Source organism: Lissotriton helveticus, chromosome 3_1, assembly GCF_964261635.1.
Source record: "Lissotriton helveticus chromosome 3_1, aLisHel1.1, whole genome shotgun sequence".
NCBI classification, from domain to species: Eukaryota; Metazoa; Chordata; class Amphibia; order Caudata; family Salamandridae; genus Lissotriton; species Lissotriton helveticus.
In genome coordinates, this window is record NC_136061.1 from 1,945,128,086 (window position 1) to 1,945,152,413 (window position 24,328).

Below are 24,328 nucleotides of genomic sequence, written 5' to 3' on the forward strand. Positions count from 1 at the left end.
GTTGGGGTCCGCAGGGTGTCTGTTCCTCGCTCCTGGCCGCCCAAGCGCACATTACGCTCCTGACCGGTTTACTTTACCAAAATGGCCGACCCCGTCACTCTTATGTGATGTCAGCACGCCTACTGCATTTAACGTCGTTAAAGCACACGCCCACCTCAGAGATGGCGCTACTTCCAAGGGACTACTTTGGCAAAGAACGTACTTTTCCCTTCTAACGTATATTTTTTGCTGCTATATAGCCTATGTCCATCTGCTTACCCTGACATTTCCAATGCTGTATTGGGTGTTTAGTTTGGCGCTGTGGTTCCTGAGTTTACCCGCCTCAAAGGTACACAGTTCTCTCTTTATAATAGTAGTATAGACCTAATGTAGTAACTCTACAGGTCTACGGCTGTTAATTCTTACCCCATTGCACTTACTGGAAATCTTAATTAGAGAAAGACATGAGACCTTATTATTTTGCAGCATCCATGAAACCGTATCTCAGAAATCACTTTGCAACTGCCTGTATACTTCAGGATACAAAGTGGATGTTAACGAGCCTTTAATATAATTACAAATGTTTAAAAATGTGGTTTGAACATTACTTTGATATAGCTTTTTAACATGTATTTCTATATTCCTGTAGAAATACTGACCGCAATTATATTTGTGTTATGTTGAGCAACACCACCATGGCTGAGAAATATGGTTTCGAACTCTGCGATTGACTCCATCAGGCCTCTAGTCTGTCCATTCATTCCTGTGAGGCTAGACTAGAACTGATCTATTGCTAAATTCATAGATACAGTGAGTGACGTATAATCATTGTTGTGAAGTACCTTGTTGGAGCAACATCTGGCAGGAGCAAGGGATGCAGCCTAAAAGCAAGTTGAGAAATGGATGTATCAAGAGAGCGCTGTTACTCAGGGAGACTACTGTTTTTCCAGACACTTAGAGAGATTCAGTTTCCTAGTTGAAACAGGTGTTCCAATACTGGTTCATTAGAGCGGTATTTTATTTTCAGCTAAGGTGCTGTTACCATTAATAATCGGTCTCCACAGGCTTAGCAGGAGTCTAAAGCCAGAGCCTGTCAGATGCACAGAAGATGATGACGAGAAAGTAACAACTGATGTTTTTTTAGGCCTTATTTATTTATAAACCAGCTCGCTTGGGGCCAGATGTAGGTGGCCGTTTCAGGCCATTTACCGACCGGTAACGGCCGATTTTGGCCGTTACCGATCGGTAAATGGGTGACAGGTATGTAGGGGGCATTTGTTTACCGATTCGGTAAAATTACCGATTAGGTAATTTTACCGAATCGGTAAAATAAAAATTCGGTAAATTTACCGAATCTGAGGCACCCAGATGTAGGTGGGACTCTTCTGAGTCCCAGAGGCCTTACCGAATCGGTATTTTACCATCAGAACCAATTTGATGGTAAAATACCGATTCCGGTGTGCATGCACATGTGTGCATGCACACCTATGCCATGTGACAGGCAGACCTGCCCTTAGGGCATGTATGCCTGCCACATGGCACCCGAGCCTGTTTTGGGGGGGCCAGAGGGTGTCAAAGTGACACCCCCTGCACCCTTGTGAAAATCGGTATTTACAAATACCGAATCGGTAATGCCCATTCATTCCTTTTTCCGATTCGTTATTCCAGCACACCTGGAATACCTACATATCCACCCCTCAGATTTACCGATTCTTAATTACCGAATCGGTAAAATTCAGTAATTTTCGGTAATTAAGAATCGGTAAATCTATTTTACCTACATCTGGCCCCAGGTGTTTAGTCTCTAGGGGCCAGATGTAGGTAATTTTAATTTACCACCTCTTAAATACCGATTCATACCGAATCGGTATTTAAGAGGTGGTAAAATAGAGGGGGGGAGATGTAGGTATTTCAGATTCGGTAAATACCGAATCGTTAAGATTCGGTATTTACCGATTCTGTAAATACCGATTCGGTATTGCCCATTGATTCCTATGGGCCTTGCGGCCCATAGGAATCAATGGGCAATACCGAATCTGTAAATACAGAATCGGTAAATACCGATTTTAGCAAGGGTGCAGGGGGTGTCACTTTGACACCCTCTGGCACCCCAAAAATAGGCATGTGCGCCATGTGGCACACAGACATGCCCTAAGGGCATGTCTGTGTGTCACATGGCACAGGTGTGCATGCACACATGTGCATGCACACCTGGATTCGGTATTTTACCACCCAATTGGATTGGGTGGTAAAATACCGATTCTTAAAGCCCTGTGGCACTCTGACATGTGCCAGCTACATCTGCATTTACAGAATCGGTATTTTACCGAGTCTGTATTTACCGATTCGGTAATTTTACCGATTCGGTAAATACAGAATCGGTAAAATACCGATTCTGTAAATGCATGCCCTACATCTCAAAATTCAATTACCGGTCGGTAACGGCCGAATTCGGCCGTTACCGACCGGTAATTGGCCACCTACATCTGGCCCTAAAGAACGTAAACAGCCTTTTTTTCTGCGAACCAAAAAACCCAATTTAATATTTGTTTTCACGTATGCACTACTGAAAAAAAAACATTACATCTTGAAACTAAAGACTTATCTGCCTTTCAATGTTTTTTTTAAATGTTAAGACAAAAAAGAACAAATTTCGCCAGATAACATCACCATCAAACCAATCCCAGCTCCTCTACCGGACCCCTCATGATTGTAAAGCAAGGTTCATTGTTCATTCATTTGCTCAGGCCTAAGGAGATTCATCAAATCTAGGGAACAAAGGAAAATCAATCAGGCCCAGTGTTCATAGTTTGCGTGCTCTGTTTCTATAGTCCTTGTTCAAGTAAAAGACAACAGGGTTCCACAATTTAGCAAAGAGGCAGGACTTTATGTAAACAAAGTTCGTAAGTTGGTCCAACGGGTTTTCCTCAGAGAGAGAGGATAGCATATTTAGCCACCAGAAAAAGATAGAAAATCCTCTTACCCACATTAGAATAAAGGAGGTATAGATATTATGATGGTTTACTGGAAGGGCCACTTTGAGATACTTGTCCATATCTCAGACTTGGATCTGTGCTACGGCGGAAAAGATTTTTTGCCAGGAACGGCCCAATACGGAAATGACCACAGGATTTGTAGTAAGGAGCCTGTTTCCCCAAATCCTCACCAGCAACCATGGGGGATGAGATGGGTTAGTAGTGTGGAGTTTGTCTGTGGTGACATGCCCACGGAATAGTATTTTATAGGAGCTCCTTTCTGGCAAAATTGGCAGTATGGAAGAACATCTCTTGCCATTTTGTTTAATTGATCTAATCCAAGATTTTTCTTGCACTGGGATTGTGAAGAGTGCTTTTCTTTGTTCGCTGGAGAGTTAAATAAATAAATAAGTATGGTATAGATTTAATAGACTAAGTGCTTGGAGAGTCTGAGGAGGTGAGCCCTAGTAATGTTTGCTTTGATACAGCTCTATGGACCCAGAGCTGAATCTGGAAATAGTGGAAGCGTTCAGTCCCTGGGATCCCGTATTCGTCTTTAATCTCTTCAAATATATGCAAAATGCGTAAAAGTTGTGAAGGCAGAAGCATTCCCTCGCACTCCAGACTCAAGTTTTGGGCGGACATACCTGAGGTGGAAGCTGTGTTATCAAGGATGGGTGGGAGTGGACAGATAAAAAAGGTAAGTACTAGCAGTACAGAGAAAAACCGCTCTGCCCAAAATTAGCTTGATCTGGTGCTCTTAAGTCACCAATAGGAAAAACTCAGTCCTACAACTCAGTTGTCCTCCCACATGGAATGCATACATATAAATAGGGGAATATATGTGATTATTTAAATTATTTGGTTAATACAGTACAAAAGACCTACAAATAAACTTCACGAAGATCAATATATATCATGATCTCACACACTCATTCTATCAAACAAAGCAGACATACACATACTCAATTCGTTGGAACTTAATAACAGTGTTTAAGTGATGTCAGTAGTCTTCCCCAAACGTACTAACAAATGTATAATATCAACGTAACATGAACAATTAAGCAGGTGGAATAGACAATCCTCAAATTATCACACAGTTCAAGATTATAATTTCTTCTCCAGGAAGGAGATAGATGTTGGGGAGACACTGGGGCTCCAGTGCTTAATAGTACGTTTGGGGAAGACTCCGGATATCACATAAACACTGTTATTATGATCCAATGAATTGTTACTTGATGAGATGTCAGAGTATGTTTGAGTATGTGTATGTCTGCTTAGTTTGATAGAATGAGTGTGTGAGACTCATGATGTATATTGATCTTCGTGAAGTTTTTTTGTATGTCTTTTGTACTGTATTAACCAAATAATTTAAATGAACACATATATTCCCTTATTTATTTGTATGCATTCCATGTGGGAGGACAACTGATTTGTAGGACCAAGTTTTTCCTATTGGTGACTTAACAGCACCAGATTAAGTTAATTTTGGGCAGAGCGGCTTTTCTCTGTACTGCTAGTAGTTTCATTCTCCTGCTCCCTCTGCCAGCCATCAGTTCCAGGGGCCCCCTTCTGTGTGAGAGGCAAAAGAGGTAAGGCCTATCCTGCACACAATGGAATTCCAGACCGCAAGAGATGCTCTAGTAACTGCGTAAATATGCAGAAGTTTTCCTCTCATGTTTCTTGGGACCCATTGCACCTCCATCAGTGGTCCAATTGCCCAGTTCTGATCAATAAAGCATAGCTGTTTATCGGTCTCCCTCTTCAGCCATTCATACATCATAATTGGGAGGCCTGTTAGTATGCAGGAGGTGTGAGACTCCCGGCCCACCATCCCTAGGACAGTTTGTGCATTAAGTGGCAAGTCTTGATCAATTTCAATTCCTATATATAATGTATGCAGGCTGCTTGAAGCCTGCATGCATTATATATATAGACATTATATATATATGCATCATATATAGGAACATACGTCGACACAGTAGCATCATTACAGTACATGTATGGCTGATGGGATAGGGGAATGAAAACTAAACAAAAAACATGAAAAATCAATAGCAAACTTCCACTGAGGTGTCTACCAAAGCACATTTACAATGATAAGCAAACCTGGTGGGCATAATCTAAAACTTAGGATCCCGTGTATATCCATATAGTGGATCAAGGGTAAGCAGGCCCAGTCTGGTCGCTCAATTGTGTCCCCACGGCTCAGGGTTTGCAAGACCATCACTCTTCAGAGATCTCCCCATCTGAGAGAGGGTGTATTTGTCCTTCTTCATCTATTAATGGACAGTCCTGACGGATTATCTCCCAAGCCTGATCATGCTCAGTCTTGCGCCGCTCACTGCCCTGTGCTTCCATTTACAGTATTTTCCCCTTCGCACTCCGCCCATTTAAATAGTTCCTGCCTCCATTTGGGTCCATTTGGAGACTTCCAAAACATAGAAATGTGCCGCAAGCCAATATGAAGCTAGATCTGCGAACCTAGTGGTGATTAACTTAGCTTTAGGTTTTGGGAACAGTCCCAAGAAGCATACTGCCAGAGTCTTACTGATATTCCTCCCATGAAAACATTAATAGACTTCAGCACTGTCTGTATCCCTGTAATTTGTAAGAATCAGGCCATCACACACCATGTGGTAGAAATCAGTCCCATCTACTTGGCATCCTGGGTAGGGCACATGTGACATAAACTGTCCAACTTACAAAGCACATACTATTATACTATTCTTCCAAATCTTTTTTTTTATTGAAAACAAATAATTGGTTGGCTCTATAGGGTTGGGCCCTACAATTGCAATTTTGTTTTACTTTTTGACAACTCAAATCCCTTGTTTGAATAAACGTTCTGTCACTATCATGCTTCGTCGCCCTCAATCTAGTATGGTACGCCAACACATTTCGACCTTTGTAAGAGGAAGAAAAGTGGATGAAGGTCTTCCTCAGGGCTCAAAGTCTTTCTGTAGGACACCCTGAATGGTTTGTAGGGTTCAATATAGTATGTCAGAATTTAGGATTGACCTTATTAGTGTCACATTTGCATTGTACAGTCCAGGAGTAAAAAAGAGGTTCTCTCAGGCTTCACAAAATATTAGCAAAATACGTTCAAGATTTCAGGATGCTATACGTCCTGTTAGCAGTAACTATACTATATGTTGGACACTTTTTTATGTTGTGATCAATTTCTGATGCATGTAAATGGACACTTTTTATGTATATGTCATGATGATAACGTGTATATATGATGTTTTTCAAAGTATTGTTTTGTCTTTGCAAGTTATGTGAAAATATGTTTCCCTTTTGTGTGAATCTGGATTTAATAACAGTCATTGAAATATTCAGACAGGTTTTTGGATACACTTCCTGTCTTAAGATTTATTTCAGTTATTGGAAAGTGGGCTTGTCTATATATAATTCGGAACATGAAAGTGAGTAAGTAAAAAACCAGACACTTGCATGACATGCTTGAATTAGATATGAGGCATTGGTAATTGATTGAAATACCTGTGGCTGACTCCTTAACTTGATCAAACCCCATTTTGTATTCCAATAACTAGACTCAGTCAGAACTAAATTACTGATACTATCTAGACTTGCCTAGAGCTCTGCACCTGATAATATCAAGAAACAATCAAAGTTCTGCTTCAGATATTTCCCAGACTCAGGAAGAGGTCTCTTATAGATACCACCTAGATCTGCCTGGTGCTCTTTCACTGGCAATGCCAAGACTCATGCCTATTTCTGTTACATACAATAATCAGATTCAGGTTGAGCTATGCCATTGAAACCACTACTCAAGCAGAGTTCTACTACTTGATAATAACCGACTCATGCAGAGCTATGTTACTGGTAATAGCTAGACTGGCCTCAAGCTCTGCTATTAATAATACCCACACTCTTAAAATTAGAGCTCTGTTTGTGAAAATACCAAGATTCAGATATATTTCTACTTCCAACAGTAACTAGACTCCCTTAGAGCTCTGCTCCTGACAACACAGGTGCAAAAAGAACAATTGATGGACAGGTGCAGAACAATGTCATACATTCACCCCAGTTCAGAGATCTGGGCCTAAATCCATAATTATTTTGCTCACCATGCCATTCCAGTTTGGACCCAGGCAAATGCAATTCAGACTTGACCCTGTGCCCCATGGGAACAGTGCAGCCCAAACTGCCAGGCCAGGTCCTCCCTGGACCGGGAACAAGCATCCTAGGACCAGTTTCTGGCTTTCAGCCCTCATCAGCCAGGATAGCTTTATTCCAGTGGCATGGAGAGCACGGGACCCACGTGCGAGAATACCCATCCCACTCGGGGTGACAAATGCAAAAAGAACAATTGATGGACAGAATGCAGAACAATGTCATACATTCACCCCAGTAAAGAGATCATGGCCTAAATCCATCATTCGGCTGGACTGTTCCCACAAGGAACAGGGTCAACACTGATTTGTATATGGCTGGGTCCAAAATGGGGTGGTGTGGTGTGCAAAAGAATGATGGATTAAACCCAGATTCTTGTGACTGGGGTTGAATGTTTGCATTTTACAGCATTCCGTCCATCAATTGTTTCTTATGCATATGTCGCCCTAAGTGGGAAGGGTATGCCCAGACGTGGGTCCCGTGCTCACTACACCACTCGATTCAAGCTAGCCTGGCTGATAAAGGGTGATGCCCTGAAACCGGTCCCAGGATGCTTGTTTCCGGTCCAGGGAGGACCTGGCTTGGCAGTTCGGGCTGGACTGTTCCCACAAGGAACAGGGTCAAGACTGATTTGCATATGGCTGGGTCTAAACTGGGGTGGTGTGGTGAGCAAAAGAATAATGGATTAAACCCAGATCCCTGTGACTGGGGGTTAATGTTTGCATTGTACAGCATTCGGTCCATCAATTTATTCTTTTGCATATGTAGCCCTAAGTGGGAAGGGTATGCCCAGACGTGGGTCCCATGCTCACTACACCACTGGATTCAAGCTAGCCTGGCTGATGAAGGGTGATGCCCTGAAACCGGTCCCAGGATGCTTGTTTCCGGTCCATAGAGGACCTGGCTTGGCAGTTCGAGCTGGACTGTTCCCACAAGGAACAGGGTCAAGACTAATTTGCATATGCCTGGGTCCAAACTAGGGTGGTGTGATCAGCAAAAGAATGATGGGTTAAACCCAGATCCTTTTGACTGGGGGTGAATGTTTACATTGTACAGCATTCCATCCATCAATTATTTCTTTTGCGTATGTCGCCCTAAGTGGGAAGGGTATGCCCAGACGTGGGTCCCGTGCTCACTGCACCACTGGATTCAAGCTAGCCTGGCTGATGAAGGGTAATGCCCTGAAACCGGTCCCAGGATGCTTAGTTCCAGTCCAGGGAGGACCTGGCTTGGCAGTTCGGACTGGACTGTTCCCACAAGGAACAGGGTCAAGACTGATTTGCATATGGCTGGGTCCCAATTGGGGTGGTGTGATGAGCAAAAGAATGATGGAATAAACCCAGATCCTTGTGACTGGATGTGAATGTTTGCATTGTACAGCATTCCGTCCATCAATTGTTTCTTTCTTTTGCATATGCCGCCCTTAGTGGGAAGGGTATGCCCAGACGTGGGTCCCGTGCTCACTACACCACTGGATTCAAGCTAGCCTGGCTGATGAAGGGTGATACCCTGAAACCGGTCCCAGGATGCTTGTTTCTGGTCCAGGGAGGACCTGGCTTGGCAGTTCGGACTGTACTATTCCCACAAGGAACAGGGTTCAGACTGATTTGCATATGGCTGGGTCTCAACTGGGATGGTGTGGTGAGCAAAGGAATGATGGATTAAACTCAGATCCTTGTGACTGGGGGTGAATGTTTGCATTGTACAGAATTCCGTCCATCAATTGTTTCTTTTGCACCTGATAATACAGAAGCAGTGTAAATTTGGGCTCCACCCTACATACATCATCTATATACATTTATATACATCTATACGACATTTAGTTTTGAAGTGTGGTTTAACCTTATTAGCATGTGTGGGACATTTAAATTAATTAATAGTATGTAATCGTTATGATCACTAAGAGTTCACACATAAGTGTATTAGGTTGATTTGTAGACTTCTGTACTCATATTTATTATATATTCATGTGTAATATTGATTTTTTGCTTTCCACTGATTTATAATACTACATTGTGCGTCCATTTTGGTTCTTGAAATAACTTAAGCTTGACATTAGGCCTCAGCAGAAAATGTTTGCGTCAATGCTGCCAGTATGCTGTTTTCTCTCCTCTGCATGTGTGATATCATGCTTCTTGTTAGCTAGTGAAAGGCTTACTGTTATGTATTAGACTGCTGTGAGGCCAAGGAGAGAAAAGTTTGTAACTCTTGTAGAGCAATGATGGTTAAAGAAAACCTTCTGTCCATGGTGTACCATGAGGATGTAACACTCAAGGACAACAGATGTGTACCTAATTGTGTGGAGATGGTATGTCGACTCTCCTCATTTGCGGTTATGGGATTGGATTCCAGTAGTGGGATCGAGATATGGATGTTCTGGAAACGGTCAGATGTACTTTTAATCGGTGTTTCCTAATTAGTTAAACAGACTTCATCCTGACTTCAAGAGGGAGCAGGTCTCTCTCTGCTGGGTTTCACAGAGTACAAAGCTTCATGCTGAACACTATTCATTTCCTTTGAACTTCTACTAAAGCTTGAACTCATGCTGACATCTTCTAAGCTTTCCCTTTAGAAATTCTCTCTAGAGATTCTTTGTCCCAGAATATGCTTAGATTAGAAAGGGAAAGTGTCTTTATGGAACACCTTATCAATTTGTTTCTTCTGCATTGTGGCTGTTAATATTTTGTATCTCATTTTATTACTGCTTCACTTACGGGAACACTTTGGTCTCCTGGCAGTATTGTTACATCTTTTAAAGCTGTCCTGCTTTGCATATATACTGGTTGGATTAATGTTTTAAAATAAACCTACATGGTTGAGATAACTGTTTCATTCTCTTCATTGTGAAGCTCCATTAGTTTCACAGAGATATAATTGTATTCCTGATATAGGCTCCCTCACTACGCTTCAAGTCGACTATCAAAGGTCCATAGAACCAGCTGGGGAATTTAGTTGATGATTTCACTGAGAGATTGAGGTTTAGATATCCACGCTCAATCAATACTCAGATTCACCAAGATCCTGAGGGGATCTCAAACTTGGTGCTGACTTATAAACATTCCCAATCATCACAATTCATAGCTGTACATAGCAGGCTATTTTAAATCATGTGTGTGTCTTTTTAACTTTTCTTCACAAGTAACATACAACATATAGAATGAAATGCACTAAAGTTAAGGAATGATGGCCATTTTGTGATAAAGGCCTGCACAGTAAGACTTACAAAATAATCATACTATGTATGAAAGAAACTGATATCACGCAAGCAGAAACATAAACCAAACGTATCCATTTCCTGTATTTTTATATACTGTTGAACTTCACCATAGTCATATTCTGCTCTAATCTCAGACATTATCTTGTCTGGATATTCTGTATTTATATTCCTGTCTTGCAGTTGTATAAAGTGCATTTGGTTGATTACTTCATGTTTATTTGACTACCTCGGATGTCCCAAACCCTGGAAAAAGCAGTGGTCAAACATCATGCACTGCAGTTTTGCCTCTGACACTGCCCTGCAGCTCTAGTGACTCAAACCTTATCGGCAGAGGATTTGCGGGTGGCAGCCTCTAGTCTCTACGAGCCAGTATTTATTTGTTCCATTCCACATTGATACACTGACTTTTAGCAGACCTTTCAGGAAAAGTCCTGATTTCCAGAAGATGGTGAGTCAATAAATGCAGTACCTGCCTGCTGGCAAAAAACACAATAATAAACTGTAAGATTTTTGATTTCCTATATGAAGCAGCATTAGCCACTCCGCGCTCTTTCCTGTCACCTCACTCACTGCAATAGGTCATGCATGCCCAAAGATATAGCAAAAGGGGCTGGGGGATGAGAGTGCTCAGAGAAGGGGAGCAGAACCACAAGATGATGGAATTTTAAGATAATATCAAGGCATCAGTACAAATAAATGCAAACTAAATGTCGGTATTTCTGTCAGCCATCTTGATTTACATAGCTAGGGCCAAGCTTTCCTCTTGGGAAAAACGCACTAGGCTTGGAATTCCTAGTCTTTATAAAGGCCAATTAAATTGTCACGTAGTTTGTAACCTTGTGCCTAGTTCCGGATAATAAATCTATAGGAGGAATGTTCCCAAAACAGAAATGTATGCCTATGCCTTAGGAAAAAGAAACTACGCTTAAAGTCAATTCAGCAAAGCCAGGCAAGTAACTTTACTGCCTTATCTTAAGTGTAAATCGGACCAAAATACTTAGAATTACGAATTGTAAAATGTAGGGTAACAAAAATCATCTGAAGTAAATTTGTCACAGGAAGCACAAACAAAGTGCCCACACCCTGGTCTCTGCCCTCTTCCTCTTGATCTACAATATGTTGTTAAGCCAAACACCAATCACACCACCATGGTTCACACTATCCCACTTAAAAGGAAGAGGAACTCAATTTAACTTCTTAATGCCTTTCTCTACAGTAACTGCATTGGGAGACTGGGGACACATCATAACTTAGATAGGCACAATCTTTGCTCCCTGAAGTCAGCTAGCTACTTCTGGATGTTCCACATGTTGGGAACATGCTGGGCTTTTAGTCCTTTACAGTACCTTTTCCTTTTGAGCCAGACACTCTCCGTCCATCTCTGACGAGCCTGTCAGGCTTCTAGGTAGACCCTCAGCTCCTCCAGCAAGTTGCTGAGATCAGGAGATGGCCCCTAACTTCTGGGAGACTTGCTGTCTTGCAGACACCAGTGCTGGTTACACCGCAGTCCTTTGAATAACCTGCAGAGTTCTCCTTTTCTTAGTCAACAAAGACTAAGAATTGGAACAAGCGTAGTGGCTTGGGTCCACATTTTATACTGGATGTGGATCCACTGTCTAAGTTTATGGTACTAGTTTGGGGCAGTTCCCTTTCAAATGTCTTTTCCTGGCTGTTGCTCATACACATCCTTTGTGCAAGGTGATAGCTATGACAGCAAGCAGAAATGATGCTAGCGCCCAAAAGGTGCATTCAAAACATGGGCACAATGAAGTGTGAGATCTCCGCACCTGGCTGTCATCAGACACTAAACAGGGACAAAGACTAGAAACATACCTTTAACAACAAAAACTGCTGACTCAGCCCTACCCCCTACCATCTAAAAATGGCTGTGTTCAGAAAGAACTAATCAGAAGCGCTTTGCTACCTCTTGGTGAATGGGTCTTCATCTTCTAGCCACAGGAATGCAGCGAATGCACGTTCTTTGCCTAAGGAAGCTGTATCCCCTCATTCTCCATCTGGTGGGATGCTAACCCAAGGGTCATCCAATATGTATTCCACGTGTCCCAGTACTCATAATCTTACTGTACTCTTGCGGTACACCCACATGTGCTTCACATCCATCGCACATTTGACGTGCCCATGGAATGTTAGCGCAAGGGTCCGGAGGACACAATAAAGCAGAACGTTACACAACTAGGATCAGTTGACTACACTCTCTCATAACACAAAAATAAGTCTTGTCAATAAAAATAATTCAGAAAGCTTGGTACGTAGTCGCTGCCACTTTATGTGATCCACCCAGGACCTGAACAGTAATCCCATGTCGGTTATGAGGACATGCTTGGTGTGCTCTTCCAGGTTACAGAACAGGTTCTGGACCTTGCGTTACTTTGGGCAGGCCTAGACCCCTATGCACATGGTGTATTAGGGTGGCTACAGGGGCAACAAAAATGTCAGGCTAGCAGTTTCACGTGCAGTAGGTCACTCAGAGGAGGTTACATGCCCTATACCATGCAAGAGACTATTCAGTCCCTGCAATATGTCTATATCTATGTATTGTTTTCAGAATTATTTCTCGATAAAATGAAACTGGCAAGATAGCAAAAACTGTCTTTAAGCCAGACATAAAAGGAACTCGTGTTTAAGTAACATACATGAAGGATGTGATCTTACTAACCAGAAGATGAACACCACACCAAACACCAGACAAGTACGTTTCTCTCTACGAGTATTAGGCTTGGGGTATTTATAATCTATGCCACAGAGATGCAGTGCGCTCGGGCGGCTTAAAAACTGCTACAGAGCAGCGAAAGAAAAGGACAACACACTCCCACGAGAAACACATATTAAATGCTACTATTCAACCTCCATACTTCCGCAAAGGAACTTTAAACTTTAGCTCAGTGATCAATGTTTCAAAGCTGTGAAAGATATTTAAAGAAAAAAAAAATACATACCCACATTATTATCATCATTCTTTAACTATAACGTTTTTTATGTGCTATCAATTGTGGCAGCTGTAGTGCTCTACAATCTGCCTCACAGTTTTGGTCTTAGTGATATGACAGACAGAGGGAGACGCGAGGAACAAACATTTCATAATTAGTTCCTTACTACAAACCCTTATGTCACACATTATATATGTATTGAAGGATGAACAGTGATATTTAGTTTTTATCCACACTACTGAGGAATTCTCCCTCAAAAATCACGAAGCAGCTGGCAAATGACATATACATGTAATCATTGTGTACAGTTTTCGAGTGAGCTTTGAAAATGCTTCATTAAGAATATAACTAAGTGATTTGTTGAGAACGAAACCTAGCAAATACGCTATTTTGCTAGGATTCATAGTCTAATAAAGGTATTGATTTGTTACTTTCATAGCATAGAATGATATGTAAAATAACTAACATTCACTTTAAATAGTCATGTATACTGAGTCCCTCATGTGTTTTAGATTGCCTTTTGGGAATAGATGGCATGGCACTGTGCTTACTAAAGGGAGCAATACAAGGCCTCTGAAATCTCTCCTTTTTCTGCCTCCCATGCTCCTCCTAGGTCTCATGAGCAAAGACTATTCCAAGAATAGCAGGGTTCCTCTCCGAGCACCTGCCCAAGATATTACACGGGTTCACTGGACCCCAACTCTAAAGTCACTAAACAGTCATATACTCTACCTTCGAAGCCTTTCTCCATAATGTATGTGTTCTGGCGTCTATCGAGCCCACAAGCACCTGCGTAGAATGATATACAATAGAAAAGCAGTGAATATTGTGGAAATTCCAACATTATTTCGTTCTTCAGCATCTACATGTCCCCTCTGTTTGGCTTCACATTTCTGGACTTACAAATTCCACATGTGATGCAATTATCTCTCTCTAAAGGCAACCAAGTTGAAGACTATGAGAAAAAAATCTCAGAATGTCTATGGATGATCCTGCAGTAGGGAGAGGACTACACAGTCTTGTCGGCCTTTGGGTGAGGGGAAATGGGCGAGCGGCAAGGGTACAGGGTATTTTCTCCTCGTGGAATTGGTTAACCTGGATGGGCCTCATGATTTTTAGCTGCAGAGTAATTGGTAGGGTGACTGGGCAAGGCAGTTCTCATTAAGAAGAACATGTTCAGGTGTGATTAGAGTGTAAGACTTTTTCCTGATGTCAAACCGAAGCTCTTTGTCCAAAGTTTGCGCATGTTCATAAGAAGGATAGGGCTGGAGTGGAGGCTTTGATACTCAGAGAGGTGAGCATTCTCTGTATACTTGGAGGCCCATGCATGCAGGGAACTGGACCAGACTGCTTGAGCCAAACTGCTCTTAACTGCAGGGCCATGGATACAACAAGAGGCTTGGACTGCCAGTCATAATATGCAATGAACTGGTTGGAGCACAGTGGATGGGCCTGGCAGCTCTTATGTGTGGGGCCATCGATAAAACATGAAAGTCAGAAGTTGTTATCTTCATCTGTACAGCGACGGGCATCCCAGAACTCTGTGGTCATAGACACTAGTAAGCAATAGGGCTGATGGTTCTTGTCTGTAGGAAAATGGGCATTCTGCATGAGCTTGGCATGCTTTTCTAGCATAAACCTCTAACCACTTGTCTAAATAATGGGCAAGTGCAGTGAAAAACCTAAACCTCTGAGTTACAGATTCAATGGCTATGTATCTACTTCAGGATCCAACTGATTGGAGACAAAGCACCAACAGATACGAATGGTGCGCTATATAAAACTCAGTATGAATAAAAAAAATAAAAATTGGCTTTTATCATTGCATAAATAATGAATTTTAAATGTTATATTTGCAACATTAATGTAGACATAAAAATCCAAATGAGTGCTTTGTGGTCGAGTAGCGTTCTACACATTATTCAGTAATAAAGCCCCCTAGCAGTATTTTAAATGTGTACTTTCCACCTTAGCTCCAGGTGTCTACAGGTCATGATTGGGATAAAGGATGTGGAGAAGGTGAATAGGGAAAGTGGAACACGGATTTGGGGAGTGAATATTACACACACTTGTTTTACGTTTATGTAGCCTAATTCACAACTAGTTGTGCCAGCATGGAAGGTACAAACAGGCAAAGAATATACTCTTAATAATGAACCGTCGTTTTCAGCTAAACTTAGGTTTAGGGGAATATTAAAAGCGATATGCCCTAACACTTTCTCTTCTTGGCTCCCCAAGTTCTTCATACGAGACCCTCGCTCCTCACTTAGTCTGTCGATGAGTGTCAGGCTCCTAACACGCAAACTTGTTGGGATCTGACATATATACAATACAATGGAGATGTATCTTAAAAAATACATTAAGATGACCTCAATGAGCAACAAACCACCCCTGGGCAGTGGTGCCCACTAACCTATCATAAGATGGGGACTCCTACACGAGAAATCCTTTGACCAGGGAGGAACCCTATTTTATTTTCACGTAACTGTATGCCGTTTGCGCGAAGAGCACATTTTGCCCCCATCCGGCTGCCTTGGAGGCTTGGGGAAGCAAGAGCGATAGAAAAGAGGGACCAGAAAAGAGGGTAAAATAGACCAGGTAGAGAAAATGATGAGGAAGCCTTATGACTGGAGTGGTCTTGACAGGAACGCTAATATCTCAGCAGACTAAGTGACAGTAACCGGCCTTAGGTTTATTAAAGACAGGTTGGGAGGGAACAAGAGGTAATATGGGAGAGGTAGAAATGGGTAGTGGTGGGAGCAAAGCATCAAATCAAGGATAAGCCAGAGGATGGAGTGTATAGAAACCTTATAAGTGAACAGGGTACACACATCCAGAAATCACTTGGTCACTAAAAATTCACAGGTGAGAAGCTTAAAACCCTGGTTTGAAGTTAATACACAACTACATATCAACACGAATGCCAACACAAGTGCAATTTAAACCCAGCACACGCTTGACCTTTCCCAATCTATACACAGACATGACATGACGGAAGGTGGAGTGGATCACCACAAGATGGGATACTGAAAACTGTGAGTTAAAGAAAAAGGCTTGTGAAATGGCATTTTGTACGGCTAAAATAAGAGTCAATGACATGGCCACTTGAACAACCATAGGATGGCTTTTAAACGTGATGCCGGTACATGTTCGTTTGTATAAACAACAAAAGACAACTTTAGTTTATCAAAACAAAGGTAACCAGTGAGATACTGATGATTTATTAAACCGTAACACAATATATTTTATCCGAGTGGTGTTGCTGTCCCCCTTTCCTCCTTGTTGTGCCCTGATGAAGGTGTGGTCCAAGTGCAGGCCGAACACCGAAACGCGCGTTGGCGCTTGCAGATTGTCCCATAACTACTCCATCTGGTTTCTACAGTGTACGAGACCCCGTGGGACTTCAGTCATCAAAATCAGTTGGCAATCTGTTTGTGCTGTGAGAAAGATGAATGAATTGTAGTGACGTATGTGTGTTTGGGTGTGAATGATTGAAGGGATGTGTGGGACGTGAATTGAATGAGCTGAGTATTTATTATGTGAATATAAGAACTTTCTATTCTGATTTCTGAATTGATTAATGTCTAAAAAATATAAAATAAAAATGAAACTATTTTTCTAATTGTGGTCCTCTTGATACTATGATGTTTATTGGTCTTGTGGGTTTTGGACTGATTGCCGTATGTTGGGACTCTATATGAGCCCATATATCTATCATATATAGGCAGAAGTTCTGTTTCTTGGATGGGACAATATATTTTATGCCAGTGAATGGCACTGTAAATGCCTCTAAAACACAGCAAAACCGGTAAATTAATTGGTCACATCTCTAATAAATTAGCGGCGATCAAAATAAAGACAAGATGCACTGATTGGCTGTCCATTCTTCAATAGAACAGCCAGGAATGTGAAGTTATTGTTGGTGTTAACATAATAAAACCAATTTCTTCATATGGAGTACAGCAAAACGGACTCTGTGGCTTGATTCCTAGGCATCCCATGAACATGGGAGACAGACTACTGCTATTTCTAGCTAGAAATTCTTAGATCTTTGCTGGTACAGGTGAAAAAAAGACTCCATCTTCACAACCATAAATTTCTCTATGAGATATTCTGCAAGGATATCTCAAAGAGAAGTTCCTGATTGTGAAGATGAAAGGGCATATTCTCAAGCCCCTACCGCCATGGGAACGTCACTTTTTCTGACGTTCCCGTGGCAATAGGGTCTGCGCCTTATTCTCAAGGTCGCGTTATCCCACTTAACGTGGCTTTAAGCCACGTTAAGTGGCTTAACGCTGCTTTGAGAATAGTAGTGGGTGTTGCGGTAGGCGTTCCACCGCAACACCCATTGTGATCGATGCTACCTCCTATTATCAAGGGCAGCGAAAATAGTTGGCAGCGCCAAACTGAAGACCAGAAAAATCCTGGTCTTAAGGTGGCGAAACGAGAACTCCTCGTTTTTGCTTTTTCAATGTGTGCTGCCTTGTGCTGCATACATGGAAAAAGCTAAATGCCATGGTTTGTTCATGTACAGGAAGATGTCCCTTCCTGTACATGAACAAACCTTTTCAGAAATGCCATTTTGTAACTTTGATGTGTGCTGCATGAAGCAATACAGATGAAAGTTACAAAATGGTATTTTGGGATTGATTATGTGCAGGAAGGGGCACCTTCCTGTACATAAACAACCCTCCCCTGCACTCTGGTGCAAGGATGTCTGTGTTGGCGCTAAGTCGTGAAACTTAGCGCCATCGCAGGGGGAAACGCCAGGCTGCACCACATTCTTGAGAATAGGGTGCAGCCTTGCGTTTCCGAAGTGGCAGTGAGAGGCGTTAAGCCAAGGAAGCTAACGCCTCTCACTGCCACTTCCTTGAGAATATCCCCCGAAGTCTCTTTCAGTTGCACTAGCTATGATCTAAGATTTTCTAGCTACATTATAAGCTAGAGTATAATTTACAATGGTAAAAAAAATGCATTGGGGAAGCTGCACTTTTATGTGAAGGTATTGTTATAAAACGAAACTACATGAAGGGAAAATGTGAAAAAGATGGGATAAAAGGTAACAAACTAATATGTTACCTATGTAGTGATAATGTGACCTATACTTTACTAGACATAGAAGAAATAAAATTGGCTAGGTTATGAGCAGTATAGCAAATCAAATTATGCACGAATTACAATGTGTTATACATTTTATTTATCAGAAAGTACATTTTCTAAAATATGACACCCACAGTCATAATCAACCAAATCTTTTTGATATATTACTGGTTATTATTTGACTATGGTCCTGATGAGGATGCTTACAGTTTTAGAATGATGATGAAAAGTAGTACTTCACATTTAGCAAACAAATAAGCTAGCCGTGATCATTTAATGATTACAGAAGAATAAATATTATTTGTGCATTTTTTTAAACAGTCTTTATTGTTTTTATATTACTTCATACACAACAGATACAATATTACACAATTAGTATCACATGACGAACAGTACAGTTTATCGTTTTATTCGCCTACTGGTTTCAAGGGTCACGTAGACTCACTGGCCCAACAGGCCTTACCCTGTGCAGTGATTTTTGATAAATGTGTTACGGTGCAACTATATCTGAGCATCAACAATAAAAGGTGCGGTACGGCACTGTAATTAGTAAATCGGCATGTAATTACAGAATGGTGGGGGGTGGCTGTCATGTCTATGTATTGGGGAACATGTCAGCAGTAGATGGACAGGTCTGGGGCGTGTGCAGTGTATTTTGATGAGGTGGACCCATCGTCACCCTCGAGTGTAACAGACAGTTCGTCCTATGCGGGGAGAGGAGTTGGCCTAACGGCTAGGGCTGTCGACCTCAAATCTGAGGAACTCGGTTCGAGTCTCTGCAATGACGCTGAACATCCTGTGATTCCGGGCAAATCACTTAATCTTCCCGTGCCTAACAAAAATGAATATTTCCTCGTGTAATGTAAATGCTGCTACGTAAAGCGCTCTGATAGCCGATAACTTTCGGTCAAGTTTGCGCTATATGAAACTCTGTAAAAAAAATATATATGCTGCACCGATCAGGTGTTTCCTCAGCCCTCATGTTTCCTCCCAGGAGACCGCAACAGTTTCTGCTGAGGCCCATTGAAGAAGCATGCTCCTCCAAAGAGCTAAGCTAGGCAATGCTGGGGCCTTCCAGTGCATTTTGATTACCCTTAGGACTGTCATCAATGCGAGGTCGATGATCCACTGGGTGGCGCCCCCTCCCTGGCAGCACCTGTACAGACTAAGGGGTCGCCTGTGCATCACTTTTTCCCAGTGGTCGAAGTGGAAGCAAAAAAGTAGGGGAACTGAGGGCGGAGACTCAGGGGGCGGGAATAAGCGGAGGATTGGATTAGTGGGCGGAGTCGGAGATGTGGCTAAAAATAGCAAAACATACCCAGATCGAGCCTCCCCTTCCCACCGTCATTCTGGCATCGATCAATACCCTGCTTTATACATACCCATGTTCTGTCCTCTCTTTGCCACCATTACTTCCTGGCATCGCTCATTACCGTACTTCTGGCATAGCAGGGTTGAGCCGTCCTCTTGCCAACCTACATCTTGGTCTCACTCTTAACCCTGATTCCAGCAAACCCAGATCTAGCCCTCCCCAATTTTAATTCCTGCCATCGCACATTACTCCGCTTCTAACATACCCAGATCCAGCTATGCTTTCGCCCACTCTCACTTCCTGGCATTGAACAAAATTCTGCTTCTGGTATAGCCAGGTTCAGCCCTACCCTTGCACCCTTAGCCCCTGGCATAGTCGTTAGTATGCTTCTACCATACTTAGATCCAACCCTCCTCTCGTCACCCTTAGGTTCTGGCTTCACTAACTACCCAACTCCTTGCATACAGGGTATATCCTTCCTGTCACCTTACTTCCTGGCATTGTCCTTTACCCTACTTCTAGCACCCCAGGATCAAACCATTCTGTTGCCACCCCTGTTTAAGGCAACACTAATTACTTTACTTTTAGGATGTCAGGAGCCAGCTCTCCCCTCACCATCCTCACTTTCTAGCACTGCTCATTATCATGCATCTAGCATACCCAAATACAGCCCTCCCATCACCACCCTTACTTCCTGGCACTCATTACCTTGCTTCTAGCATACCCAGCTTCAGCTCTTCCCTTAGCGCCTTTACTTCATGTTATAGTTTATTGCCATGCTTCTACCAAACTTAGATCTAGCCTTCATCTCGTCCTGCTTAGTTTCTGAAATCACTCACTACAAAACTTGGAGGATACCCAGGTACAGCCTTCCTCTGACCACCCTTACTTCCTGGCATTGCTCTTTACCTTAGTTCTAGGAGTGATTCAGCCCTTCCGGTGCCATCGCTACTTCCTGGCATTGCTAGTTACCTTGCTTATAGCATTACTAGAGTTAAACCCTATTTGCTAACCTTACTTCAAGGTATCCCAAATTACCTTACTTCTAGCATACTCAGATCCAACCATCCCCTCACTACCCTTACTTTTTAGACATCATTACCCTGCTTCTAGCATAGACAGGTTCAGCCCTTCCCTCGTCCTCTACCTCCTTGCACCGCTTATTATTGCCCTACTCTAGAACACCCAGGTCCCACCCTCCTCTCGCCACCCTTACTGCCCGGGATCGTTCATTACCCTAGGTCTAGCCATAGTTGGATCTCGCCCTCCCTTCGGAACCCACACTTCCTAGAATCATTCATTCCCCCAGCTTCTAGCTTACATGGTTCATTTCTCCTCTTTCCACCCTTACTTCCTAGCACCACTCATTACCATGCTTCTTCATACCTAGATTCAACCCTTTCTTCACCCCTCTGTATCTTGGCATCCCTCATTACCCAACTTCTAGCATACCCAGATCCTGCAATCCCCCTCAACCTTACCTCCCGGCATCGCTCATTACCCTATATTTATCGTACCCAACTCCAGCCCACCCTCCCCACCCAAACTTCCTGGTATCACCCATTACCTTGTTTCTGGCATACCCAATTGTTCACCCTCACATCGCTCATTACCCTGCTTCTAGCGTCCCCACATCAAACCCTTCCTCGCCACCCATGCTCTCTGGAATTGCCCTGCTTCTAGCATACCTACACCCAGCACTCCCCTCGCTTCCCCTCACTTCCTAGCATATCATTACCCTGCTTCTAGCATACCCAGACCCAGCCCTCCCTCGCCACCCTCACTTCCTGGCAACGCTCATTACCCTGTTTTTAGGATACCCACATCCTGGCCTCCCCTCACTCCCCCTCACTTTTTGGCAACACTCATTAAACTTGTTCTAACATACCCACATCCTGGCATTCCCTCGCTCCCCCTCACTTCCTGGCATCACTCACTACCCTACTTCTAGTATACCTGGATCCAGCCCTCCCTCGCCACCCACAGGATTCAATTCTGTGACTTTGGTTATACAAAAAGACATATGTAGTGGTCGCATTAACCAGTGGAGGTTTCATAACACTAAAGAGTACATTTCCAATTGATTAGTTTAACTTGCTGTTATTTTTTCTTTAAAGTATATGCGCTAATTTATATGCAGGTACCTAACGATGAAATACCCAAAAAATGGTTACAGAATTTTTTATTCGTTGTAACCACATTTTTGATTCATCCCCGATTGCACTTAGGCTCACATTTCACATAATTTATTTATGGACTTTAACCATTGCTTGGAATAAACCTGGTTGATTAGGTATGCACAGGTGTCTTTAGGTGTGTATTCTTTCGGCATGCGATGCATTAGAACGGAGTGTGCAAGTTATCTATAAACAATGTTTTTTTAGGAGTTCTTAGATTAATCTTTACGTCTATTCACGTTAACTCATAACTAAAGTGCTTAAACTTTGAGACATAGTAAAGACAACCTTTGGGGGATCAACACTTTCTGAACCCTCAGTATGAAACTTTACAGCTGGAAGACATGCGGAGGACTTGTCCAGCACTAATTTAGCACAACGAGCACGAGAGAAAGAAAATACCTGAGCATGTCTCCTGAGAGCTGCTCTGCCAGCAACCCTTTTAATCGTTGCCGCTCAGCAGTCTCTTTCTCCTGGAAGCCTTTCTCCTGGAAGTGTCCTCACAAATGAGGTGTGAATCACGGGCTCACAGCAGTCAGCCGCAGGACCATCAGAGGTAGCCGCTTTCGCGCTATATGCTACACTGATGGCCCTTTCAGTCTCACTTTGCAGGCCCCTAGACACAGCAGGGAAGGGGAGGAGGTCGGGCGCACTGCAGAGGCCTTCGTCAATATTCACATTGCACCACTGGGGAAAAAAAGGTGGCATTTTAAAGTATGGCTCTTCCTACAGTCCCAGTACGGTCTTTCAAAATCAAGAAGTAGGGGAACGGACTAGCATAATTTTTAGAAGTAGGGGCACGCCGTGCCCTTCCGTTCCCGCCCACTTTTAACTCTGCTTTTTCCCATGTTAAAAGTGATGCACTTGCGGCGCAAGGGGCTTGTAAGATAAGCCCCTGGGGGCCTGTTTTATGAGATGTGACGCATCGCTGCCCCACTTCTAGGCCCTTATGCTCAACAAGATGGTCAAATGGGATCAGTGCCCCATCCTGGAATAAGTCTCCAAGGGTCTCTATTCCCACTGAGTCTATGTGTTCCGTGCCCTCATGATCCGCCACCTGCCTAAAGATGGTTTGTGAGCCCTGCGGGATCTCCGATGCATAAGGAGAATCATTTGGGGAGGCCCGTAATACCCTGAGATAGCACCTGGGTGCCACATGCAGTAGGTTGTTAGTGTCAGAGCGTAGTTATGATCCTTGGAGGGTTCAATTGTCTTATGAAGCTCAGAGTCCCTTCCCCTCATCAGCAGCGGTGCGTCCATTGGGGCGTAGCCCCACCAGCCACCATGGACGCACCGTCCGTATCTAAATAAAATACATTACACGCTGAACAATCAGCCGCCGGGAATTGCCAGGGGGGGTGGCCTGCTGCAGCTTGAGTGACAGTCCACACACTCAGGCTGCAGCAGACGTAGTGCGCAGTCTGGGGAACTTACAGTGCTCATGCACTGTAAGAGTGGGTGGCAGCTACTCCCCGCTGGGCGTCGAGCACGAATTACCATTAAATGCTAATTGCTGTCAGAGGCTGACAAATATTTTTACAAATATTTTTAAAAAACGCACATTGTGCTGGAACATAGAGCGGAAGCTCGCTTTTTAATATTTGTTTGTACTGCTGTTGTGTATATTGTGATTTTAGAAGCACTCTGATTGAAAGAGCACACACTTGCACTCACCAGTTTGCATCATTTGCTAGCCGGGGACTGTTTTCCGCCTGTTCTCAGGCAACCGGCATCCCAGCCAATCGCGGGTTGTCGAGGGCGGGACAGGGGCAGTCACCTGACGGAGTGTCGAGCGGTTAGCGCTCTAGACCTCCGCTTCCTGGCGACTATTTAGGCTGCGAGGAGGCAGACGTCCCACGCGGTAAGAGTGGGTGGCACCTACTCCCCGCTGGGCGTCGAGCACGAATTACCATTAAATGCTAATTGCTGTCAGAGGCTGACAAATATTTTTACAAATATTTTTAAAAAACGCACATTGTGCTGGAACATAGAGCGGAAGCTCGCTTTTTAATATTTGTTTGTACTGCTGTTGTGTATATTGTGATTTTAGAAGCACTCTGATTGAAAGAGCACACACTTGCACTCACCAGTTTGCATCATTTGCTAGCCGGGGACTGTTTTCCGCCTGTTCTCAGGCAACCGGCATCCCAGCCAATCGCGGGTTGTCGAGGGCGGGACAGGGGCAGTCACCTGACGGAGTGTCGAGCGGTTAGCGCTCTAGACCTCCGCTTCCTGGCGACTATTTAGGCTGCGAGGAGGCAGACGTCCCACGCGGTAAGAGTGGGTGGCAGCTACTCCCCGCTGGGCGTCGAGCACGAATTACCATTAAATGCTAATTGCTGTCAGAGGCTGACAAATATTTTTACAAATATTTTAAAAAAACGCACATTGTGCTGGAACATAGAACGGAAGCTCGCTTTTTAATATTTGTTTGTACTGCTGTTGTGTATATTGTGATTTTAGAAGCACTCTGATTGAAA

At 43.2% G+C, this 24,328-nt stretch overlaps 1 protein-coding gene across 2 annotated transcripts in view; it reads right to left on the reverse strand.

Moving 5' to 3' along the window:
• The window catches only part of MEGF11 (multiple EGF like domains 11), a 1,491,879-nt gene that overhangs the window by 35,426 nt on the left and 1,432,125 nt on the right, over nt 1–24,328 (reverse strand). For both annotated transcript variants that reach the window (XM_078683026.1, XM_078683027.1), the window contains exon 19: nt 13,992–14,048. In XM_078683026.1, coding sequence (XP_078539152.1) covers nt 13,992–14,048 — 57 coding nt within the window. The remainder of the gene's footprint in view (nt 1–13,991; nt 14,049–24,328) is intronic.